The 20758-nt window shown below is 53.0% G+C and overlaps 2 protein-coding genes across 2 annotated transcripts in view; both read left to right on the top strand.

The window, feature by feature from the left end:
• LOC116994948 (erythroblast NAD(P)(+)--arginine ADP-ribosyltransferase-like) overlaps positions 1-14490 on the top strand; it is a 268873-nt gene extending 254383 nt beyond the window's left edge. Inside the window, exons 2-3 of the mRNA XM_033056972.1 lie at positions 13092-13878; positions 14338-14490. Of these exons, the coding sequence (XP_032912863.1) occupies positions 13125-13878; positions 14338-14429 (846 nt within the window). The 5' untranslated portion in view covers positions 13092-13124 and the 3' untranslated portion in view covers positions 14430-14490. The remainder of the gene's footprint in view (positions 1-13091; positions 13879-14337) is intronic.
• On the top strand, positions 1742-5366 carry LOC116998668 (GPI-linked NAD(P)(+)--arginine ADP-ribosyltransferase 1-like). Its single transcript, XM_033064708.1, is given in 4 exon segments — positions 1742-2225; positions 2228-2542; positions 4864-4905; positions 5293-5366. Coding segments are annotated over 4 exon segments (915 nt in total).
• Positions 14491-20758: the final 6268 nt, after the last annotated feature.

The raw sequence follows: 20758 nt of genomic DNA, 5'->3' as shown, positions 1-20758 counted from the left end.
GGGTGGGGGAGGGGAGGGGGGGCTGGCTCGGGGCCCGATCCTGGCTAAAAAAAACCTGGAGAGGTCACGTGACCCCGGGGTGGGGGAGGGGAGCAGCTCCGGGACCCCGCGGACACCACGGGGGGAGGTAACGGGGAGGGGACACCGGGGGGACACCGGGGATGGGGGTCTGGGGGGCACCAAGGGGACGGGGAGGGGCACTGGGGGACACTATAGGAGGGGAACGGGATCGGGAACAGGATTTGGGGTCCTGGGAGGGCATTGGGACCGTGGGAGTGGGATTGGGGTCATGGGGGGACAATGGGAGTGACCCCAGGGTTTGGGGTCTTGAAGGGACACCAGGGGGGACCTGGGACTGTGAGGGTGGGATTGGGGTCATGGGAGTGACCCCAGGGTTTGGGGTCTTGAAGGGACACCAGGGGGGACATGGGGCCATGGAATGGGATTGGGGTCATGGTGGGGACAATGGGGGTGACCCCAGGGTTTGGATTGGGGTCCAGGGGGGCATTGAGGGGGGACATGGGACCATGGGAATGGGATTGGGGTCATGGGAGGAGGGCTGGGAGTGACCCCAGTCTTGAAGGGACACCAGGGGGGACACAGGACCATGGGAATGGGATTGGGGTCTGGGGGGCACCAAGGTGGGGACAGGGGACTGGGAGTGGCACTGGGGGACACTGGGGGACACTGGGGGAGGGGAACGGGATCAGGAACAGGATTTGGGGGCCTGGGAGGGCATTGGGACCGTGGGAATGGAATTGGGGTCATGGGAGTGACCCCAGGGTGTGGGGTCTTGAAGGGACACCAGGGGGGACATGGGACCATGGGAATGGGATTGGGGTCATGGGAGTGACCCCAGGATTTGGGGTCTTGAAGGGACACCAGGGGGGACATGGGACTGTGAGGGTGGGATTTGGGTCATGGGAGTGACCCCAGGGTTTGGATTGGGGTCCTGGAGGGATATGGGACCATGGGAATGGGATTGGGGTCATGGGGGGGGACTGGGAGTGACCCCAGGATTTGGGGTCTTGAAGGGACACCAGGAGGGACATGGGACCATGGGAATGGGATTGGGGATTGGAGTGACCCCAGGGTTTGGATTGGGGTCCTGGAGGGACATTGAGGGGGGACATGGGACTGTGGGAATGGGATTGGGGTCATAGGATGGGACCAGGAGTGACCCCAGGGCTTGGATTGGGGTCCAGGTGGGCAGTGGAGGGGTCAAGAGGTTTGGGGTCAGGGGCTAACTGGGGGACACTGTCAGATCCCCTCAGTGTCCCCTGTGTCCCCTCAGTGTCCCCTCAGTGTCCCTCAGTGTCCCTCCAGTGTCCCTCAGTGTCCCCCAGTGTCCCCAGTGTCCCCCAGTGTTCCCTCAGTGTCCCCTGTGTCCCCTCAGTGTCCCCTCAGTGTCCCTCAGTGTCCCTCCAGTGTCCCTCAGTGTCCCTCAGTGTCCCCAGTGTCCCTCTAGTGTCCCCCAGTGTCCCTCAGTGTCCCTCAGTGTCCCCCCAGTGTCCCCCCAGTGTCCCCCCAGTGTCCCCCCAGTGTCCCCTCAGTGTCCCCTCAGTGTCCCCCAGTGTCCCCAGTGTCCCTCAGTGTCCCCTCAGTGTCCCCTGTGTCCCCAGTGTCCCCAGTGTCCCCCAGTGTTCCCTCAGTGTCCCCCCTGTCTCCCTCAGTGTCCTCAGTGTCCCCCCAGTGTCCCTCAGTGTCCCCCAGTGTCCCCCACTGATCCTGGAGCCATCCCATGGCCTCCCTCTCCACGGACCCGCTGCCGCTGACCCTGGCAGTGCTGGCGATCACCGCGGCCACCACGGCCACCCCCAGTGCCACCAGTGCCACCAATGCCACCCCCGTGGCGGTGCCCCTGGACTTGGTCCCCGACTCCTTCGATGACCGGTACCGGGGCTGCGGCCGCGCCATGGCCGCGGCGTTGCCGGCCCTGAACCGCTCCGAGCTGCGGCGGGACGGTCACTTCGCCGAGGCCTGGGCCTCTGGCCGCGGGCCGAGTGGCGCGTCCGGCCGTCCCCTGTGCCCCCCTCTGTCCCCAGCCCAGGCCATGGCCCTGCTGGCCTACACGGCGCCGGTGCCGTTACACCGGATATTCAACGCCGCCGTGCGCACGGCCGGCCGCTCCCGCCAGGAATACCGGGACAATTTCCACTTCAAAACTCTGCATTTCCTGCTGACCGACGCGCTGGCCGCGCTGAGGGCCGCACAGGGACCGCGGGTCAACGCGTGTTCCGGGGGGTGACCGGGGTCCGGTTCGAGGCGCGGCCGGGCCTCAGGTCCGGTTCGGTCACATTCGCGTCGGCGTCGCTGCGGCGGAGAGCGCGCGGGGCTTCGGCAACGGACACGGCCTTCGAGGTGCGCACGTGCGAGGGCGCGGCCGTGCGCGAGTTCTCCTTCTTCCCGCACGAGGACGAGGTGCTGATCCCGCCCTTCGAGACCTTCGAGGTCACCAATGTCACCGAGGGCGGGGACACGGCATGGATCGAGCTGCGCCACGCCGGGACCTGGAGCAAGTACAACTGCGAGTGGCTGCGAGGTGACGGCGCGCGGTGGGGGCGGGGACAGGGAGGGTGACGTCACATGGGTGGGGACACTGAGGTGACGTCACGGGGGCGGGGACAGGGAGGATGACGTCACAGGGGGCAGGGACAGTGAAGGGTGATGTCACAGGGGTGGGGACAGTGAGAGGTGATGTCATGGGGCGGGGACACTGAGGTGACATCACAGGGGACGGGGACAGTGAGGGGTGACGTCACAGGGGGTGGGGACACCATGGAGTGACATCACAGGAGGTGGGGACACTGAGGTGATGTCACAGGGGGCGGGGACAGTGAGGTGACATCACAGGGGGTGGGGACGGGGTGACATCACAGGGGGCGGGGACAGGGAGGGGTGACATCACAGGGGGCGGGGACACTGAGGTGACATCACAGGGGCGGGGACAGTGAGGGGGTGACGTCACAGGGGCGGGCACAATGAGAGGTGATGTCACAGGGGGTGGGGACACTGAGATGTGATGTCACAGGGGGTGGGGACACTGTAAGGTGACATCATGGGGTGGGGACACTGTGAGGTGATGTCACAGGGGGCAGGGACACTGAGGTGATGTCACACAGGGGGCGGGGACACTGAGGTGATGTCACAGGGGTGGGGACACTGAGGTGACATCATGGGGGAATTATGAGGTGATGTCATGGGGGATGGGGACATTGAGAGGTGACATCACAGGGGGTGGGGACAATGAGAGGTGATGTCACGGGGGCGGGGACAGTGAGGGGTGACATCACAGGGGGTGGGGACACTGAGGGGTGATGTCACAGGGGTGGGGACACCGAGAGGTGACGTCACAGCGGGCGGGGACAGTGAGGGGTGATGTCACAGGGGGCGGGGACACTGTAGGGTGTCACAGGGGGTGGGGACACTGAGATGACATCACAGGGGGCAGGGACGCTGCAAGGTGACATCACATCCTGGGGTGGGGACACTGAGGGGTGACGTCACAGGGGGCAGGGACATTGTGAGGTGATATCACAAGTGTGGGAACACAGAGGTGATGTCACAAAGGGCGGGGACACTGCAAGGTGACATCAAACAGGGGTGGGGACACGGTGGGGTGATGTCACAGGGGTTGGGGACACTGAGAGGTGATGTCACGGGGGAATTATGAGGTGATGTCACGGGGGATGGGGACACTGTGAGGTGACATCACAGGGGGTGGGGACACAGTGGGGTGATGTCACAGGGGCGGGGACACTGCGGTGATGTCACAGGGGTGGGGACACTGAGGTGACATCATGGGGGATTTATGAGGTGATGTCATGGGGGATGGGGATACTGAAAGGTGACATCACAGGGGGTGGGGACACTGCAAGGTGACATCACACAGGGGGGCGGGGACACTGAGGTGACATCATGGGGGTGGAGACATGGTGAGGTGATGTCACAAGTGTGGGAACACAGAGGTGATGTCACAAAAGGCAGGGACATTGCGAGGTGACATCACAGGGGGTGGGGACACTGAGGTGACATCATGGGGGATTTATGAGGTGATGTCACCAGGGATGGGGACACTGAGGTGACATCACAGTGGGTGGGGACTCTTGTGAGGTGATGTCACACAGGGGCGGGGTCACTGCAAGGTGACATCATGGAGTGGGGACACCGTGGGGTGGTGTCACAGGGGGTGGGGACACTGAGAGGTGATGTCACACAGGGGGTGGGGACACCACGGGGTGACATCACACAGGGGATGGGGACAATGAAGTAATGTCACAGGGGACACAGCGAGGTGACACCACAAGGGGTGGGGACAATGAGAGGTGATGTCACAGGGGGTGGGGACAATGAGAGGTGACATCACAAGGGGTGGTGGGGACACTGAGGTGACATCACAGGGTGGCAAGGACACTGCGAGGTGATGTCGCGGGCGGTGGGGACACTGGGGTGACGTCACAGGGGGTGAGGACACAGCAGTGACATCACATAGGGAGTGGGGACAATGCACGGTGACATCACAGGGTTGGGGACATTGTGAGGTGATGTCACAAGGGGCGGGGACATTGTGAGGTGATGTCACATGGGGTGTGGACACTGAGAGGTGACATCACAGGGGGTAGGGACACCCCAGGGTGATGTCCCAGGGGGTGGGGACACTGCGAGGTGACACAGGAGACATTTCCTGGGGACACTGCGAGGTGACATCACAGGGGGACATTCCCTGGGGGGACACGGGGACACCCAGAGAGGGTTGGGGACAGGGACACCCAGTGCTGGGGACAGGGATGGAGCCTCCCACAGGGATGGGACAGGGACAGGGACAGGGCCACCCCCAGTACTGACGCTGTCCCCTCCCCTCAGCAGAGCAGCGCTGTGGGGACAGGCCCTGCGTGTTCGACGCGGGTGAGCTGGGACCCCTGTGTCACCCCTGTGTCACCCCTGTGCCACCCCTGTCACCCCTGTGCCACCCCTGTGTCATCCGTGTCATCCCTGTGTCACCCTCCTGTCCCCCTGTGACCCCCCTGGCACCCCCAAACCACTCCCATGGCCACCACCCCTTGTCACCACTGTCCCTCCTCACGGATCCCCCCGTCACCCCCGACCCCATCATGGCCCCCCCTTGTCACCACTGTCCCCCACTCATGGCCTCCTTGTCCCTGTGTCACTCTGTGACCCCCTGACCCCCCCAGAGCCACCCTCAGGGCTCCTCCTGTCCCCTCTGTCCCCCCCTCTCTGTCCCCTGTGTCCCCCTCAGCCCCCTCTGACCCCCCTCTGTTCCCTCCCCCCCAGGCAGGACCATCGCCCCCCTCGGACAGCTCCTCTTGGCCACTGCAGCCCTGGCGGTGACCACCGGGGTCCTCTAAGCCACCATGGCCACCCGTGGTCATTGTGGTCACCGTGGTCATCGAAGCTGCTGGCATGGCCCCCAAGCCACGGGGCCACCAAGGCCACTGAGGTCCCTGAGACCACCATGACCACTGTCACTAGCAAAGCCACCATGGCCACTGTGGCCACTGTGACTAGCAAGGCTACCAAGGTCACTGAGGTCTCCAAGGCCACCATGGCCACTGTGGCCACTGTGACTAGCAAGGACACCATGGCCACCAAGGTCACTGACGTCCCCAAAGCCTCCATGGCCACTCTGGCCACTGTGACTAGCAAGGCCACCAAGGTCAATGAGGTCTCCAAGGCCATCATGGCCTCCATGGGCACTGTGACTAGCAAGGCCACCATGGCCACCAAGGTCACTGAGGTCTCCAAGGCCACCAAGGCCACCATGACCACTATGACTAGCAAGGCCACCATAGCCATCAAGGTCACTGAGGTCTCTGAGGCCACCATGGCCACTGTGACTAGCAAGACACCAAGGCCACCAAGGTCACTGAGGTCCCCAAAGCCACCATGGCCACCATGGCCACTATGACTAGCAAGGCCACCATGGCCACTGAGGTCTCTAAAGCCACCATGGCCACTGTGACTAGCAAGGCCACCAAAGTCACTGGGGTCTCTGAGGCCACCATGACCACCATGGCAACTGTGACTAGCAAGGCTACCATGGCTCTGTGACCACTGTACCTAGCAAGGCACCATGGCCACCAAGGTCACTGAGGTCTCCAAGGCCACCATGGCCACTGAGGTCCCCAAAGTCACCATGGCCAGCATGGCCACCAAGGTCACTGAGGTCTCCAAGCCACCATGGCCACCATGACCACTGTGACTAGCAAGGCCACCAAGGTCACTGAGGTCTGCAAGGCCACCATGGCCACTGAGGTCTCTGAGGCCACCGTGGCCACTGTGACTAGCGAGACACCATGGCCACCAAGGTCACTGAGGTCTCCAAAGTCACCATGGCCACCGTGACCACTGTGACTAGCAAGGCCACCAAGGCCACCATGGCCACTGTGACTAGCAAGGCTACCATGGCCACCAAGGTCACTGAGGTCTCCAAGGCCACCAAGGCCACCATGGCCACTGTGACTAGCAAGGCCACCATGGCCACTGTGACTAGCAAGACACCAAGGCCACCACGGTCACTGAGGTCCCCAAAGCCACCATGGCCACTGTGGCCACTGTGACTAGCAAGGCCACCATGGCCACCAAGGTCACTGAGGTCTCCAAGGCCACCATGGCCACTGTGACTAGCAAGGCCACCAAGGTCACTGAGGTCTCCAAGGCCACCATGGCCACCATGGCCACTGTGACTAGCAAGGCCACCATGGCCATCAAGGTCACTGAGGTCTCTGAGGCCACCATGGCCACTGTGACTAGCAAGACACCAAGGCCACCAAGGTCACTGAGGTCCCCAAAGCCACCATGGCCACTGTGACTAGCAAGGACACCAAGGTCACTGTGGCCACTGTGACTAGCAAGACACCATGGCCACCATGGCCACTGTGACTAGCAAGACACCATGGCCACCGTGGCCACTGTGTGTAGCAAGCCACCAAGGTCACTGAGGTCTCTGAGGCCACCATGGCCACTGTGACTAGCAAGACACCATGGCCACGATGGCCACTGAGGTCTCTAAAGCCACCATGACCACTGTGACCACTGTGACTAGCAAGGCCACCAAGGTCACTGAGGTCTCCAAAGCCACCATGACCACCGTGCCTAGCAAGGACACCGAGGTCATTGAGGTCTCCAAGGCCACCATGACCACCATGGCCGCTGTGGCCACTGTGACTAGCAAGGCCACCAAGGTCACTGAGGTCTCCGAGACCACCATGGCCACCATGGCCACTGTGACTAGCAAGGACACCATGGCCACTGTGGCCACCAAGCCACACAAGGGAGGTGACAGCACTGAAGCCACCAGTGCCACCAGGACTTTGGGACAAGAGAGGGGACAGGCGGACCCTGAACTTTACTTTTTGGGTTTTTTTCCCTCCCTTCCCCAAAATTTTAAATTTTCCCTATTATTAAACTGGATTTGCCTCAATCCGCGAGTTTTCCTCTCATTTTAGCGCTCGGGAGGAGGAGGAGGAGGAGGAGGAGGAGGAGGAAGGGCAGGGGTGGGACTGAGAGCTCTGAAGGTCTTGTCCCAAATTCTCCTGGAATTCCAGGATTTCCTGCAGGCAGGAGGAAGAGGAAGAGGAAGAGGAGAGTTTTAATGATTTAACAAAATATGAGGATTGGCCTAAAACCAAAACCCAACCGTGACGGAAAAAAAACTTTCTAACAATTTCTATTTCTATTATTTCTATTTCTGTTTCTATTTCTATTTCTGTTTATTTTTATTTTTATGGCTATATTTATATTTATTTTAATTTTAATTTTAATTTTTATTAGGCATGTTTATATTTATATTTATATTTATATTTATATTTATATTTATATTTATATTTATATTTATAGTTACAGTTATATTTATAGTTATAGTTATATTTATAGTTATAGTTATATTTATAGTTATATTTTAATTTTAATTTTTATTAGTTATAGTTATATTTATAGTTATATCTATATTTATAATTATATCTATATTTATTAATATTTTATTATATATTCATATTTAGATTTTATCTATACCCATATTTAGATTTTTATATAATCATAATGATACTTTATATATAATAATATTAGTATCTTTACATATTCATATTTATATTTGCATATTTTCATATTTATATATTTCTATATATGCATATTTCTATTTTTATATATTAATATTTAGATTTTATATATACTCATATTTAGATTTTTATATATTAGGATTTGTATTTTCTATTTACTTATATTTCTATATATGCATACTTCTATTTTTTATATTAATATTTAGATTTTATATATGCTCGTATTTATACATTATATATAAATTTTTATAATCATATTCATACTTATACATTAATACTTATATTTTCTATTTTAATATTTATTTTAAAATTAAATTTATATTAAATTCAACTGCGTGGGGTAACCCCCCAAAACTCACAGCAAAATCACAGAGCCAATTATTGACAAAAGGAAATAAAACAGGAACTGAAATATCAGAAAGTTAGAAATTTAATATTAGAAATATTGGAAACTTAAATAGAAATTGAGATAGAAATGTAGATAGGAATTTAAATAGAAATTTAGATAGAAATTTTAATAGAAATTGAAATAGAAATTTAGATAGAAATTTTAATAGAAATTGAATGAGAAATTGAATGAGAAATTTAGATTGAAATTGAAATAGAAATTGAAATATAAATTGAAATAGAAATTTAGATAGAAATTTAAATAGAAATTTGGATAGAAATTTAAATAGAAATAGAAATATTTCCATATTCATAACTCCAGCACTGACTTTTGGGACAGCTCCAATTTTTTAATTTTGTGATTTTGAAAAAATTTCTGGTTGCAATTTTTGTGTTTCTCTGCATTTATTTCCCAGATTCTTCTCTTCCATTGCACAGCTGAGCAAACATAAAAATTATTTAAATCAAGCCCGGTTTCTTCTAACAAAATTTTAATTATTTTCATTGATTATAAGTAATTATCTTTTAATTCTTTTCAGCAAGGCTTACCTAGCAATCTGCTTTTAATTAACTCCAGTAAATAACTAATTTTAAATTAGAATGGGAATTTCTGTCAGATTTGTGGTTCAGATCCTGGGTTCTATCTCAAATTCTTGGTTCAATTTTCTCTCCTTTCTCTCTTTTCCCTCGGCGATTTTTGATGAGTGATCTCTCCTGGGTTTTATCTCAACCCTTGGTTCCATTTTTTCTCCTCTCTCTTTCCCCTCAGTGATTTTTGATGGTTGATTTTGATTATTTTCATTGATTATCATTAATTATCTTTTAATTCTTTCCAACAAGGGTTACCTAGTGATCTGCTTTTAATTAACTCTAGTATGTGACTAATTTTAAATTAGAATCGGAATTTCTGTCAGATTTATGGTTCAGATCCTGGGTTTTATCTCAAATCCTTGGTTCCATTTTCTCTCCTCTCTCTGTTTTCCCTTGGCGATTTTTGATGAGTGATTTTGATTATTTCTATTGATTATAATTAATTACCTTTTAATTCTTTCAGCAAGGTTTACCTAGCGATCTACTTTTAATTAACTCTAGCAAATAACTAGTTTTAAATTAGAATCGAATTTCTGTCAGATTTGTGGTTTAGATCCTGGATTTTATCTCAGATTCTTGGTTCAATTTTCTCTCCTGTCTCTTTTCCCTCTGTGATTTTTGATGGGTGATTTTAATATTTTCATTGATTATAATTAATTATCTTTTAATTCTTTTCAGCAAGGCTTACCTAGTAATCTGCTTATAATTAACTCTAGCAAATAACTAAATTTAAATTAGAATTGGAATTTCTGTCAGATTTGTGGTTCAGATCCTGGGATTTACCTCAACCCACAAATTCTTGGTTCCATTTTCTCTCCTCTCTCTTTTCCCTCAATGATTTTTGATGGGTGATCTCTGCTGGGTTTTATCTCAACCCTTGGTTCCATTTTCTCTCCTCTCTCTTTTCCCTCGATGATTTTTGATGGGTGATCTCTGCTGGGTTTTATCTCAAATTCTTGGTTCAATTTTCTCTCCTCTCTCCTCTGCAGAGGGCAGCAGCTGAGGGGCTTTGCTGATCCTGCCCCAACACAACACCTGAAAAAGGAATTTCACCCCTAGAGGCGAGGCCTGGATAGAGCTGGGCAGGTTAAAAATTAAAATTAATGAGATTAATTAAAAATAAAGAGAGTGATAACTCTCAATAACCAGGCACACCCCGACTGAGGCTGCAGTTGGTGAAGGAGAGAAGCAGCAGCCAAACTCTGGGGAGTCCATGGGATGGGGACAGGTCATCCCCAGGAATGTCACCTTGTAGGGGACCCCATTTGGTGTCTGGGGTGTGACAGCAACCCAGTGAGCAGTGGGGAGTGGGACTGGGGGCACTGGGGGATGTGGGACCGTGGGATTGGGGTCCTGGGGGGTGAGAAATAAGAGAGAGAACAGAAAGTTGAAATTCTTCTGAAGGTGCTGGATGGGGATGAAAAATTAACTAGCAGAAAAATATAAAAGGATGTAAAAGTGGGGACACCACAGAACAAAGTTGGCTGGAGCTGATGGCAAAACAGATAAACTGAACTCATATTTTTGTCAAGTTTTGTAACGCTGTCCAGTCCACTCAAGCAGTGACCTCGGTGGAATCCTCCAAATGTTACTGTATGTGGTTCCGAGCGGTGAAAAGTCACAGCAACATGGCAACTTTCTTACAGGAGCAAGAAGGAGCATTTATTCAAGGAAATCATGGGTTTCAATAGTATATATTACCAAAATAATTTAGAGAGAGTTCACTGGACAGAGGAGAAGCCCTTTTAGAAACACACTCCGCGACCAGCGCCATGCACACACTAGCAGGTGTGTGGTGTTTGTTTTGGGTTCTCTCCTTGGGAAGCCTGGGAGCAAAGCTCGAGTAGCCTGAGAAAAATCCTGGCTGCTTTCTTGGTTCCCAGCCAACATGATCTCTGGGTTCAGATTGTTGGAGCCCCAACTGCCCTCCTTAGGATTGTTCCAGATATCAAGGCAGATGGAATCCAACTCATGTTAAGGTCATGAATGGTATCTGGGTAAGGTGTTTCTTCCATAATTACCAGAGGATTTTGAAGGCTGTAAAGCAGTGGGGAAGGATAAGTTTTTTGACCAATTATTTTTAAGTTGTCCCCAAGATAATTCCACAAATAGGACACATGTTGTCCATGATTATAAGTGAAAGTGGGAACAACGAAAGGAACTCAACCCTTTTAAATAGGTTCTGGTCCAGATCTAACAAACAGATCTGGGATGTAACAGCAGGAGGAAACCTCATGTGGGAGCTGGGAAATGCAGGGAGTGGCCGTGGCTACTGATCCAGAGATGGCTACAAAAGGACAGAAATTTTTCTCAGTGCAAATAATTGCAAACCAAAAAAAAACCGCAGGAACAGGAAGTTAAGTCAATGATAACTAAAATTTGTAAAGACAATTATTAAAACAATAAAAAGAGGAGGGATTAAGAGGAATGCAAGATTGTCTTTACAAACAAGCTGTGCATCTGCTGGTAGATAAGACAAACATAAAATAACAATGGGGTGGATTCCACTGATTGTTGGTTGGAAACAATATTTGCCATTACCAACAAACTGTAGGTTTACTGAGAAATGAAATTGAACATGGAAAAATGAAAGAAAACACTGGGAAAAAAAATAAATTCCATAAGAACTAAAAATGAAAACGGAGAGTTATACATTGGAGGGGGAATCTCAAGTATCAGGTGTTCCAGGAAGTCGGTGACTCACAGATACCTCAGCAATGTGGAAAAAAAGAGGGAGATGCAGATGGGAAAATAGGATAAAAAGGAGGCTGCATCCTCAAAAAATTTGTGGAAACCAGTGAGCAGTGGGGAGTGGGGACTGGGGGCACTGGGGGGATGTGGACCATGGGATTGGGGTCCTGGGGGGTGAGAAATAAGAGAGAGAACAGAAAACGTCAGTTCCCCTGAAGGTGCTGGATAGGGCTGAGAGATGAACTTGCAGAAGGATGTAAAAGTGTGGACACAGCAGAATAAACATTGCCAGAAGCTTTGAGAAGCAAATAAAGGGAACTCCAGTGAGGGGAGTTTGGCAAGTTCAGTAACACAGAAGGATCAGTGCTGGCCAAAACCGAAAGGTTTGAGTGATCCAAGATATTGGGGCACTCAGTGACAACCTGGCCCTGAATGCCCTGCTGTGACTCTCCAGGACTGTACAATTATCAACTAAAAGTGGCAGAGTCACGCAAATTATTTATAGTAGAAGTGCTGGTTCTGTGTCAACCACACCGCCCATTTTAATGAATATTTATAATTAGGGCGGATAAATACCCTGGATGAGCCCCCCAGAGCTGCAGGAGCAGGAGAGATCCGCTGTGAGTCCGAGTTGATCAAGAATTCCGGCTCTCTGGTACCCCAGCTGTGCCAGGGAGTTCACTCCGTGCTGATTTGGGTATCAGGGTTGGGGGACACTGGGGACACTGGGGGGGAACAGGGGACTGTGGGATTGGGGTCTGGGTAGTAACTGGGGGTGTCATGGGACTGGGATTGGGGTCGTGGTGTGATCTGTGGGAAAGTGAGGGTGGACACGGGATGATGGGAGTGGATTGGGGTCATGGGGGCTGGGACACACTGTGGGGGTAGGGGGTGCTGCCCGGATTTGGGTTGAGGTTTTGGGGAGGCACCAAAGGATTTGGGGACTGGGAGTGGGATTGGGGGTGTGGGGACAGGTTGAGGGGAACACTGAGGGGCTCAGGGAGTGACCCCAGGATTTGGGCGGGGTCCTGGGGGGACTGAGGGGGAATTGTAATCATGGGAGTAGGATTGGGCTCCTGGGGGGGCTGTGGGGGCCGTGGTGCTGTGGGATTGGGATTGGGGTCCATGGGGGACTGGGGGACATTGGGGAGGCAAAAGTGACCCCAGGATTGTGGATAAGGGATCCCAGAAATCTACAGGAGTCTCCAAGACAGGAGTACCTCCATCCCCCTGGACTCACCCCACTGCCCACCCCAGTCCCTCACTGAGGAACCCTCCCCGTGTCACCTCTGTGTCACCTCTTGTGTCCCCTCTGTGTCCCCTCCGTGTCCCCACTGTGTCCCCCAGTGTCCACACTGCTCCCTGTGGCCTCTCCCCGCCATGGCCCTCCTGGCTCTCACCCTGGCACTGCTGACAATCACCGTGGCCACCATGACCATTGAGGAAAAGCCCCTGGACATGGCCCCGGAGTCCTTCGATGACCAGTACCAGGGCTGTGGCCCTGCCATGAAGGCGGAGCTGCCGGCTCTGAACCACTCCGAGTTCCACGACAATCCTAGTTTTGCTGACATGTGGCCTGTGTCCGTGGAGAGGTGGAAGTATCAGGGGTCCCCTGTGTCCCCTCTGTCGTCCCCAGACCAGGCCATCGCCATCATGACCGCCACCAACTTGGACCTGTACGAGTATTTCAATGAGGAAGTGCGAGAGGCTGGGCGCTCCGCCCAGGAATACCGGTACAATTTCCACTACAAAACGCTGCATTTCCTGCTGACCGACGCTCTGGCCACTCTGAGGGACGCTCACAAGGGGCAGAAATGTCACTTGGTGTTCCGAGGGGTGTACTACCTACGGTACAAGGCAAAGCCTGGCGACATCGTCCGGTTCGGTCACTTCATGTCGTCGACACTTAACAAAACTGTCGCAGAAAGATCTGGGATCACCACGTTGTTCAAGGTGCAGACGTGTCACGGCGCGGACATCCAGGCATTTGGTGACAATCCCGATAAGGATGATGTGCTGATCCCTCCCTTTGAGAAGTTCAAGGTCACCAAAGTCATTGAGAAAGGGGAGAAGGTGGAGATCCACCTCGACTCCATCGGGACCTACAGCAAATACAACTGCGAGTGGTTGAGAGGTGGGGACAGCCTGGGGCCCTGGGGACACCCACTGGGGCCATGGGGACACCCACTGGGGCCATGGGGACAGTCTGGGGCCATGGGGACAACCCACTGGGGCCATGGGGACAGCCTGGGGCCATGGGGACACCCACTGGGCCATGGGGACAGCCCTGATGAGGCACAGGGGACAATGACACTGACCGGGGATGGGGGACAGGGACAGGGGCACCCACGGTGTTGGGACAAGGACACACTGTGCTGGGGACACCAATTGTGGGGACAGGAATGAGCTCAGTGGGCGTGGGGACATTAACATCCATGACAGGGCACAGGGAAAGGGACCCCCAGATCCCCTGTCTCACCCTGTCACTGTCACCTCATGACCCCCATCTCTCCTGTCACCCCTACCCCCGTTATGGCCAACCCCGACCCCATCACTCCCCCATGGTCACCCTGACCCCTCTCTTTGCCCCCAGGCGGGAGCGTCCCCAGGGCCGCCTTTCACATTGGAGGACTCCTCCTGGCCACCACAGCCCTGGCAGCGGCCACGGGATCCTCTGAGCCATGAGGTCACCAAGTTCAATGTGGCCACCATTATCACCAAGACCACCAGACTGCCACAGTAACGAGGTCACCAATGCCACCAAACCCACCCCTACCACTAGGCTGCCTTGGCCACCATGGTCTCCATGTGGTCACTGCAGCCAGCACTGGCACTCTGACCACCATGGTCATTGTAAGCACCAAGGCCACTGTGACCACCATGGTCACCAAGACTCCCTGAGCACAAGACTGCCACAGCCACCGTGGTCACTGTGGCCACCAAGGCCATTGCGCAGAACAATTATATAAAATAAATATATTTGAAATACTGTATGATGTTAATTCTCTTAAATAATTGTTTCAAATACTTGTATCCAAACAGTTCCCTAAATTAATGGCATCAAAGCAATTCCTTGGGGTGTCTAGGTCTGTTCAGTGCTGTGTCCAGTTCTGTCAGTGCAGTGTCAGTTCTGGGCTGCTCTGGACCCAATCCTGTGTTCAGGATGACGCTGCTGAGCTGGGAGGTTGGACCAGGTGCCCACTTGGGTCCTTCCATCCTGACCATTCTGGGATTTTGGGATTCTGGGAGCTGTGGTTCGGGAATTGCCCACTGGAGGGCAGCAGTGAGAGCAGGAAATCAGCTGCAGTTCCGGGTGCCACCAGCAGGTGGCAGCACGAGCCTGGCCCGGGGTTCGGGAATGGTTTGGATGGAGCGACCTTAAAGCGCGTCCGGGGCCAGCCCTGCCGGACCAGGGACATCTTCCCCTGGGCTAGGCTGCTCCAGGGCCCCACCCAGCCTGGCCTGGGACACAGCCAGGGACGGGGCAGCCACAGCTTCTCTGGGCAGCCTGTGCCAGGCCATCACCCCCCTCACAGGGCAGGAGTTTATAGGAAGATGGGCAGTGATGTCCATGAAAATGACTCAGTGGGTCAGGGTCTTTAGGAGTGTTCAAAATGGGTCTTGATGTCTCCACATGAGAAGACGTGAAGTTTGTCACAGCACCAGGTGGTTTCACCCGAGAGTTTGTGTGGGATACTGGTGAAAGCAGGGAAAGATGCAGCTTGAGTTTTCTCAAGCTACTCAAAGGAAAAGAGAAGAGAAATAATTAATACAGAGATGAGCACCTGCTTGGCAGGGTAGGATGCATGAGAGACGTGATGTTTGGGTGAAAGCATGTCTGCAAGGGCTGTCACCTTCCTTGGGCAATCAGTTTGATTCTATGCTGGTTCTGTGATCTAATCCGTAAAATTGTGATTGCTTCTATAACAAATTCCTTTTTTCTGCCTATGAAGTAAGCCATGTGTTGCTGTATTTTTTCTATAGTGATGAGTTGCAACTCCCAAAATTCAGGGTAGTAGGAGAATTGAGTCCCACAAAGTCTACGGCATAACCCTGACAGCCTAAACTTCTATCAGGAGCCATCAGGGGATCAGTGGAACCCTGGCACTCTGGCAATGCCCACCTGAGAATCGCTCCTCATGTGGGGAAGAAGGCTTGGGAGTACGGGGGGAGGAAGCAGGGCAAGGGTTTTTAACTGGGGACCAAAGCCAAAACTTTCCACAATTTTTCAATTAACTTAGCAATAATGTGAAAGAGAGGAAAAATATTGCAACTGATAAGTCCCCTCAGCGGAACATGATACAACTTCTTCCCTCGCTGGGATAAAAAGAATTCAAAAACAAGAATCCCCTGTAGTGTTTGGAAAGTATTTAAAAATCCAATGAACAAAATTTTAAGATATCACTAAGACTCCAAGTCAGAAATAAAATTTAATAGGAAAAAAAAAAGAGAAAAAATAAAATACATTCAATAGTAGAAAAGAAAAACAGTGGCAGGATCAGAATCCAACTTGACACTCCTTCGGTTAGGGTGGTGGTAAGCAGTCAGGTGAAGTGGTCTTGCTGAAGTTGTGATCCTGTAGAATGGTCTGGTAGCTCATGGAAAGCAGTGGGAAAGGCTTGGGATGGGGACAGGTCATCGCAGGTTGGGGTGCCTGCAGGGATGTGATCTGGTAGGGGACCCCATCTGGTGTCTGGGGTTGTGACAGCAACCCAGTGAGCAGTGGGAGTGGGACTGGGGGCATGGGGGGGGTGTGGACCGTGGGATGGGTCCTGGGGGAGAGAAATAAGAGAGTGAACAGAAAGTCCATTCCCCTGAAGGTGCTGGATAGGGCTGAAAGATTAAACAACAGCAGAAAAATATCAAAGGATGTAAAAGTGGGGACAGCACAGGGCAAAGTTGGCTGGAGCTGATGGCGAAACAGATAAACTGAACTCATATTTTTGTCACGTTCGTAAACAGAAACTGTCGCGCCTACCAAAAGAGAAAGTTCAAGGCGAGGTGATGCCAGAAATTGAGGCACTCAGTGAAAATCACATCCTGCAGTCCCTTTAAGGCTCTCATGGGGAGTAAAATTGTCACCTAAAAGAGGCGGAACCATGCAAATTATTGATGGGAAAAGCCTGGGTCTGTGTTTGCTAAGCAGCCCATTTATTGAACATTTATAATTAGGGTGGCAGAGCACCCTGAGCTGCAGGAGCAGGAGAGATCTGCTGTGAGTCCGAGCTGATCAAGAATTCGGCTCTCTGGTACCTCAGCTGTGCCAGGGAGTTACCCGGCTGATTTGGGTATCAGGGGGGGGGGGACACTGGGACACTGGGGGGGACAGGGGACTGTGGGATTGGGTCTGGGGAGGCACTGGGGGTGTGATGGGAGTGGGATTGGGGTCATGGGAGCTCTGGGGGAAAGTGCAGGGGGGACACAGGATGGTGGGAGTGGGATTGGGGTCATGGGGGGGCTGGGACACACTGTGGGGGTAGGGGGTGATGCCCGGATTTGGGGTTGAAGTTCTGGGGTGACACCAAATAGATTGGGACTGGAGTGGGATTGGGGTGTGGGGACAGGCTGAGGGGAACACTGAGGGCTCAGGGGTAGTGACTCAGGATTTGGGCTGGGGTCCTGGTGGGGCTGAGGGAATTGTAATCATGGCTAGTGGACTGGGGTTCTGGGGGGGCTGTGGTGCTGAGGGATTGGGATTGGGCTCCTGGGGGGGTTGTGGTACTGTGAGATTGGGGTTCATGGGGGACATTGGGGAGGCAAAAGTGACCCCAGGATTTGGGATGAGGGACCCCAGACATGTGCCGGGGTCTCCAAGACAGGAGTGCCTCCCTTCCCCCTGGGCTGACCCCACTGCACTCCCCAGTCCCTCACTGAGGAACCTTCCCCGTGTCACCTCTGTATCCCCTCTGTGTCCCCTCTGTGTCCCCTCCGTGTCCCCACTGTGTCCCCCAGTGTCCACACTGACTCCTGTGACCTCTCCCCTCCATGGCCCTCCTGGTTCTCACCCTGGCACTGCTGGCAATGACCGTGGCCACCACGACCATTGAGGAAAAGCCCCTGGACATGGCCCTGGACTCCTTCGATGACCAGTACCAAGGGCTGTGGCCCTGCCATGAGGGCGGAGCTACCGGCTCTGAACCGCTCTGAATTCCAGAATAATTCTCTGCTGGGCCCAGGTCTGGCCAAAGGCCATGGCCTGGTGGCAGAGATGGGGGTCCCCTGTGTCCCTCTGTCGTCCCCAAACCAGGGCCATCGCCATCAACGCCTACAACATAATTGACTTATATGAGCTGTTCAATGATGAAGTGAGAGTGGCTGGGCGCTCCCCCCAGGAATACCGGGACAATTTCCACTTCAAAACTCTGCATTTCCTGCTGACTGACGCCCTGGCCATGCTGAGGGCTGCTCAGGGGCAGCAATGTCGCTGTGTGTTCTGGGGGATGGACAAGTACAAGTTCAAGGCAAATGTTGACGACGTCGTCAGGTTGGGTCAATTCGTGTCATCGACTCTTTGCGAAGATGGCAACGAAGGATTGGGGAGCACCACAATGTTCAAGGTGCATGACGTGTCATGGTGTTACCATCAAGTTTACTTTGAATATACCTCAGAGGAGAAGCTGCTGATCCCACCCTACGAGAAGTTCAAGGTCACCAAAGTCATCCCAAAGGGGAGAAGGTGGAGATCCACCTCGACTCCATCGGGACCTACAGCAAATACAACTGCGAGTGGCTGAAAGGTGGGGACAGCCTGGGGCCATGGGGACACCACTGGGGTCATGGGACACCCCACTGGGGGCCATGGGGACACCCACTGGGCCATGGGGACAACCTGGGGCCATGGGGACACCCACTGGGGCCATGGGGACAGCCTGGGGCCCTGGGGACACCCACTGGGACCATGGGGACACCCACTGGGGCCATGGAAACAGCCCTGATGAGGCACAGGGGACAATGACACTGACTGGGGACCGGGGACAGGGACAGAGGCACCCACAGTTTTTGTGGGGACATGGACACCCTGTGCTAGGGAAACCAAGTCTGGGGACACCCACAGTGGGCATGGGGACAGGAACATCCATGACAGGGCACAGGGAAAGGTACCCCCTGATCCCCTGTCACCTCTTGTCACTGTCACCTCATGGCCCCCATCTCTCCTGTCACCCCCAGCCCCTGTTACGGCCACCCCTGACCCCCTCACTCCCCCATGGTCCCCCTGACCCTTCTCTTTGTCCCCTAGGTGGAAGCGTCCCCAGGGCCCCCTTTCACATTGGAGGACTCCTCCTGGCCACCACAGCCCTGGCAGTGGCCACCGGGATCTTCTGAACCATGAGGTCGCCACGGTCACCAGACTCACTGTGGCCACCATGATCACCAAGACCAACTGGACAGCCAGAGAAACGAGGTTATCAAGGCTACAAAGGCCATCACTGCCACTTTGAACACCTTGGCCTCTTGCCTCCATGAGGTCACTGCAGCCACCACTGGCCCTGTGGCCACCATGGTCACTGTAAGCACCAAGGCCACTGTGACCACCATGGTCACCCTGAGCCACAAGGCTACCACAGCCACTGTGGCCACTGTGGCCACCAAGGCCATTGTGCAGAACAATTATATAAAATAAATATATGTGAAATATTGTATCATATTAATTCTCTTAAATAATTACTTCAAATCAATTGTATCCAAACAGTTCCCTAAATTAATTGTATCAAAGCAATTCCATGGGGTGTCCAGTTCTGTTCAATGCCATGTCCACCTCTGCCCAGTGCCATGTCCAGTTCTGGGCTGCTCTGGACCCAATCCTGTGTTCAGGATGACGCTGCCTGAGCTGGGAGCTTGGACCAGGTGCCCACTCTGGGTCCTTCCATCCTGACCCATTCTGGCATTTTGGGATTCTGGGAGTTGTGGTTTGGGAATTGCCCACTGGAGGGCAGCAGTGAGAGCGGGAAATCAGCTGCAGTTCCAGGTGCCACCAGCAGGCGGCAGCACGAGCCCGGCCCCGGGGCTCGGGAATGGTTCAGGATGGAGCGACATTAAAGCACATCCGGGGCCAGCCCTGTCAGACCAGGGACATCTTCCCCTGGGCCAGGTTGCTCCAGGGCCCGCCCAACCTGGCCTGGGACACGGCCAGGGACGGGACAGCCACAGCTTCTCTGAGCAGCCTGTGCCAGGCCAGCACCACCCTCACAGGGCCAGAGTTTATAGGAAGATGGGCGGTGATGTCCGTGAAAAACGACTCAGTGGGTCGGGGTCTTTAGGAGTATTCAAAATGGGTCTTGATGTCTCCACATGAGAAGATGTGAAGTTTGTCACAGCACCCAGGTGATTTCACCCAAGAGTTTGTTTGGGATACTGGTGAAAGCCAGGGAAAGATGCAGCTTGAGTTTTCTCCAGCTACTAAAAGGAAAACAGAAGAGAAAGAATTAATACCAGAGATGAGCACCTGCTGTTGGCAGAGCAGGATGTGTGAGAGACGTGATGTTTGGGTGAAAGCATGTTTGCAAGGGCTGTCACCTTCCTTGGAGCAATCAGTTTGACTTTATCCTGGTTCTGTGATCTTGTCCATAAAAGTCTGATTGCTTCTATGACAAATTCCTTTTTTCTGCCTATGAAGGGAACCGTGTGTTGCTAATTTTTTTTCACCACTTGTACCTTTATAGTGATAAGTTTGAACTCCCGAGCTTTGGGGTAACAGGAGAATTGGGTCCCACAAAGTCTATGGCATAACCCTGAGAACCTGAACTTCTGTCAGGAGCCGTCAGGGGATTGGTGGCAACCCTGTGCACTCTGCAATGCCCACCTGAGAATCGCCCCTCATGTGGGGAAGAAGGCTTGGGAGCATGGGGGGAGGAAGGAGGGCAAGGGGTTTTTAACTGGGGACCCAAACCCAAACTTTCCACAATTTTTCATCTAACTTTACATTAATGTGAAAGAGAGGAATAAATATAGCAACTGGTAAGTCTCCCTCAGCCTGAACATGGTACAACTTCTTCCATATGCTGTGCCAATAAGAA

The sequence above is a fragment of the Catharus ustulatus genome, chromosome 1 (genome assembly GCF_009819885.2).
Source record: "Catharus ustulatus isolate bCatUst1 chromosome 1, bCatUst1.pri.v2, whole genome shotgun sequence".
Classification (NCBI taxonomy): domain Eukaryota; kingdom Metazoa; phylum Chordata; class Aves; order Passeriformes; family Turdidae; genus Catharus; species Catharus ustulatus.
The sequence above is the reverse complement of the archived record's forward strand: the minus strand, read 5'-3'. Positions and strand labels throughout refer to the sequence as shown.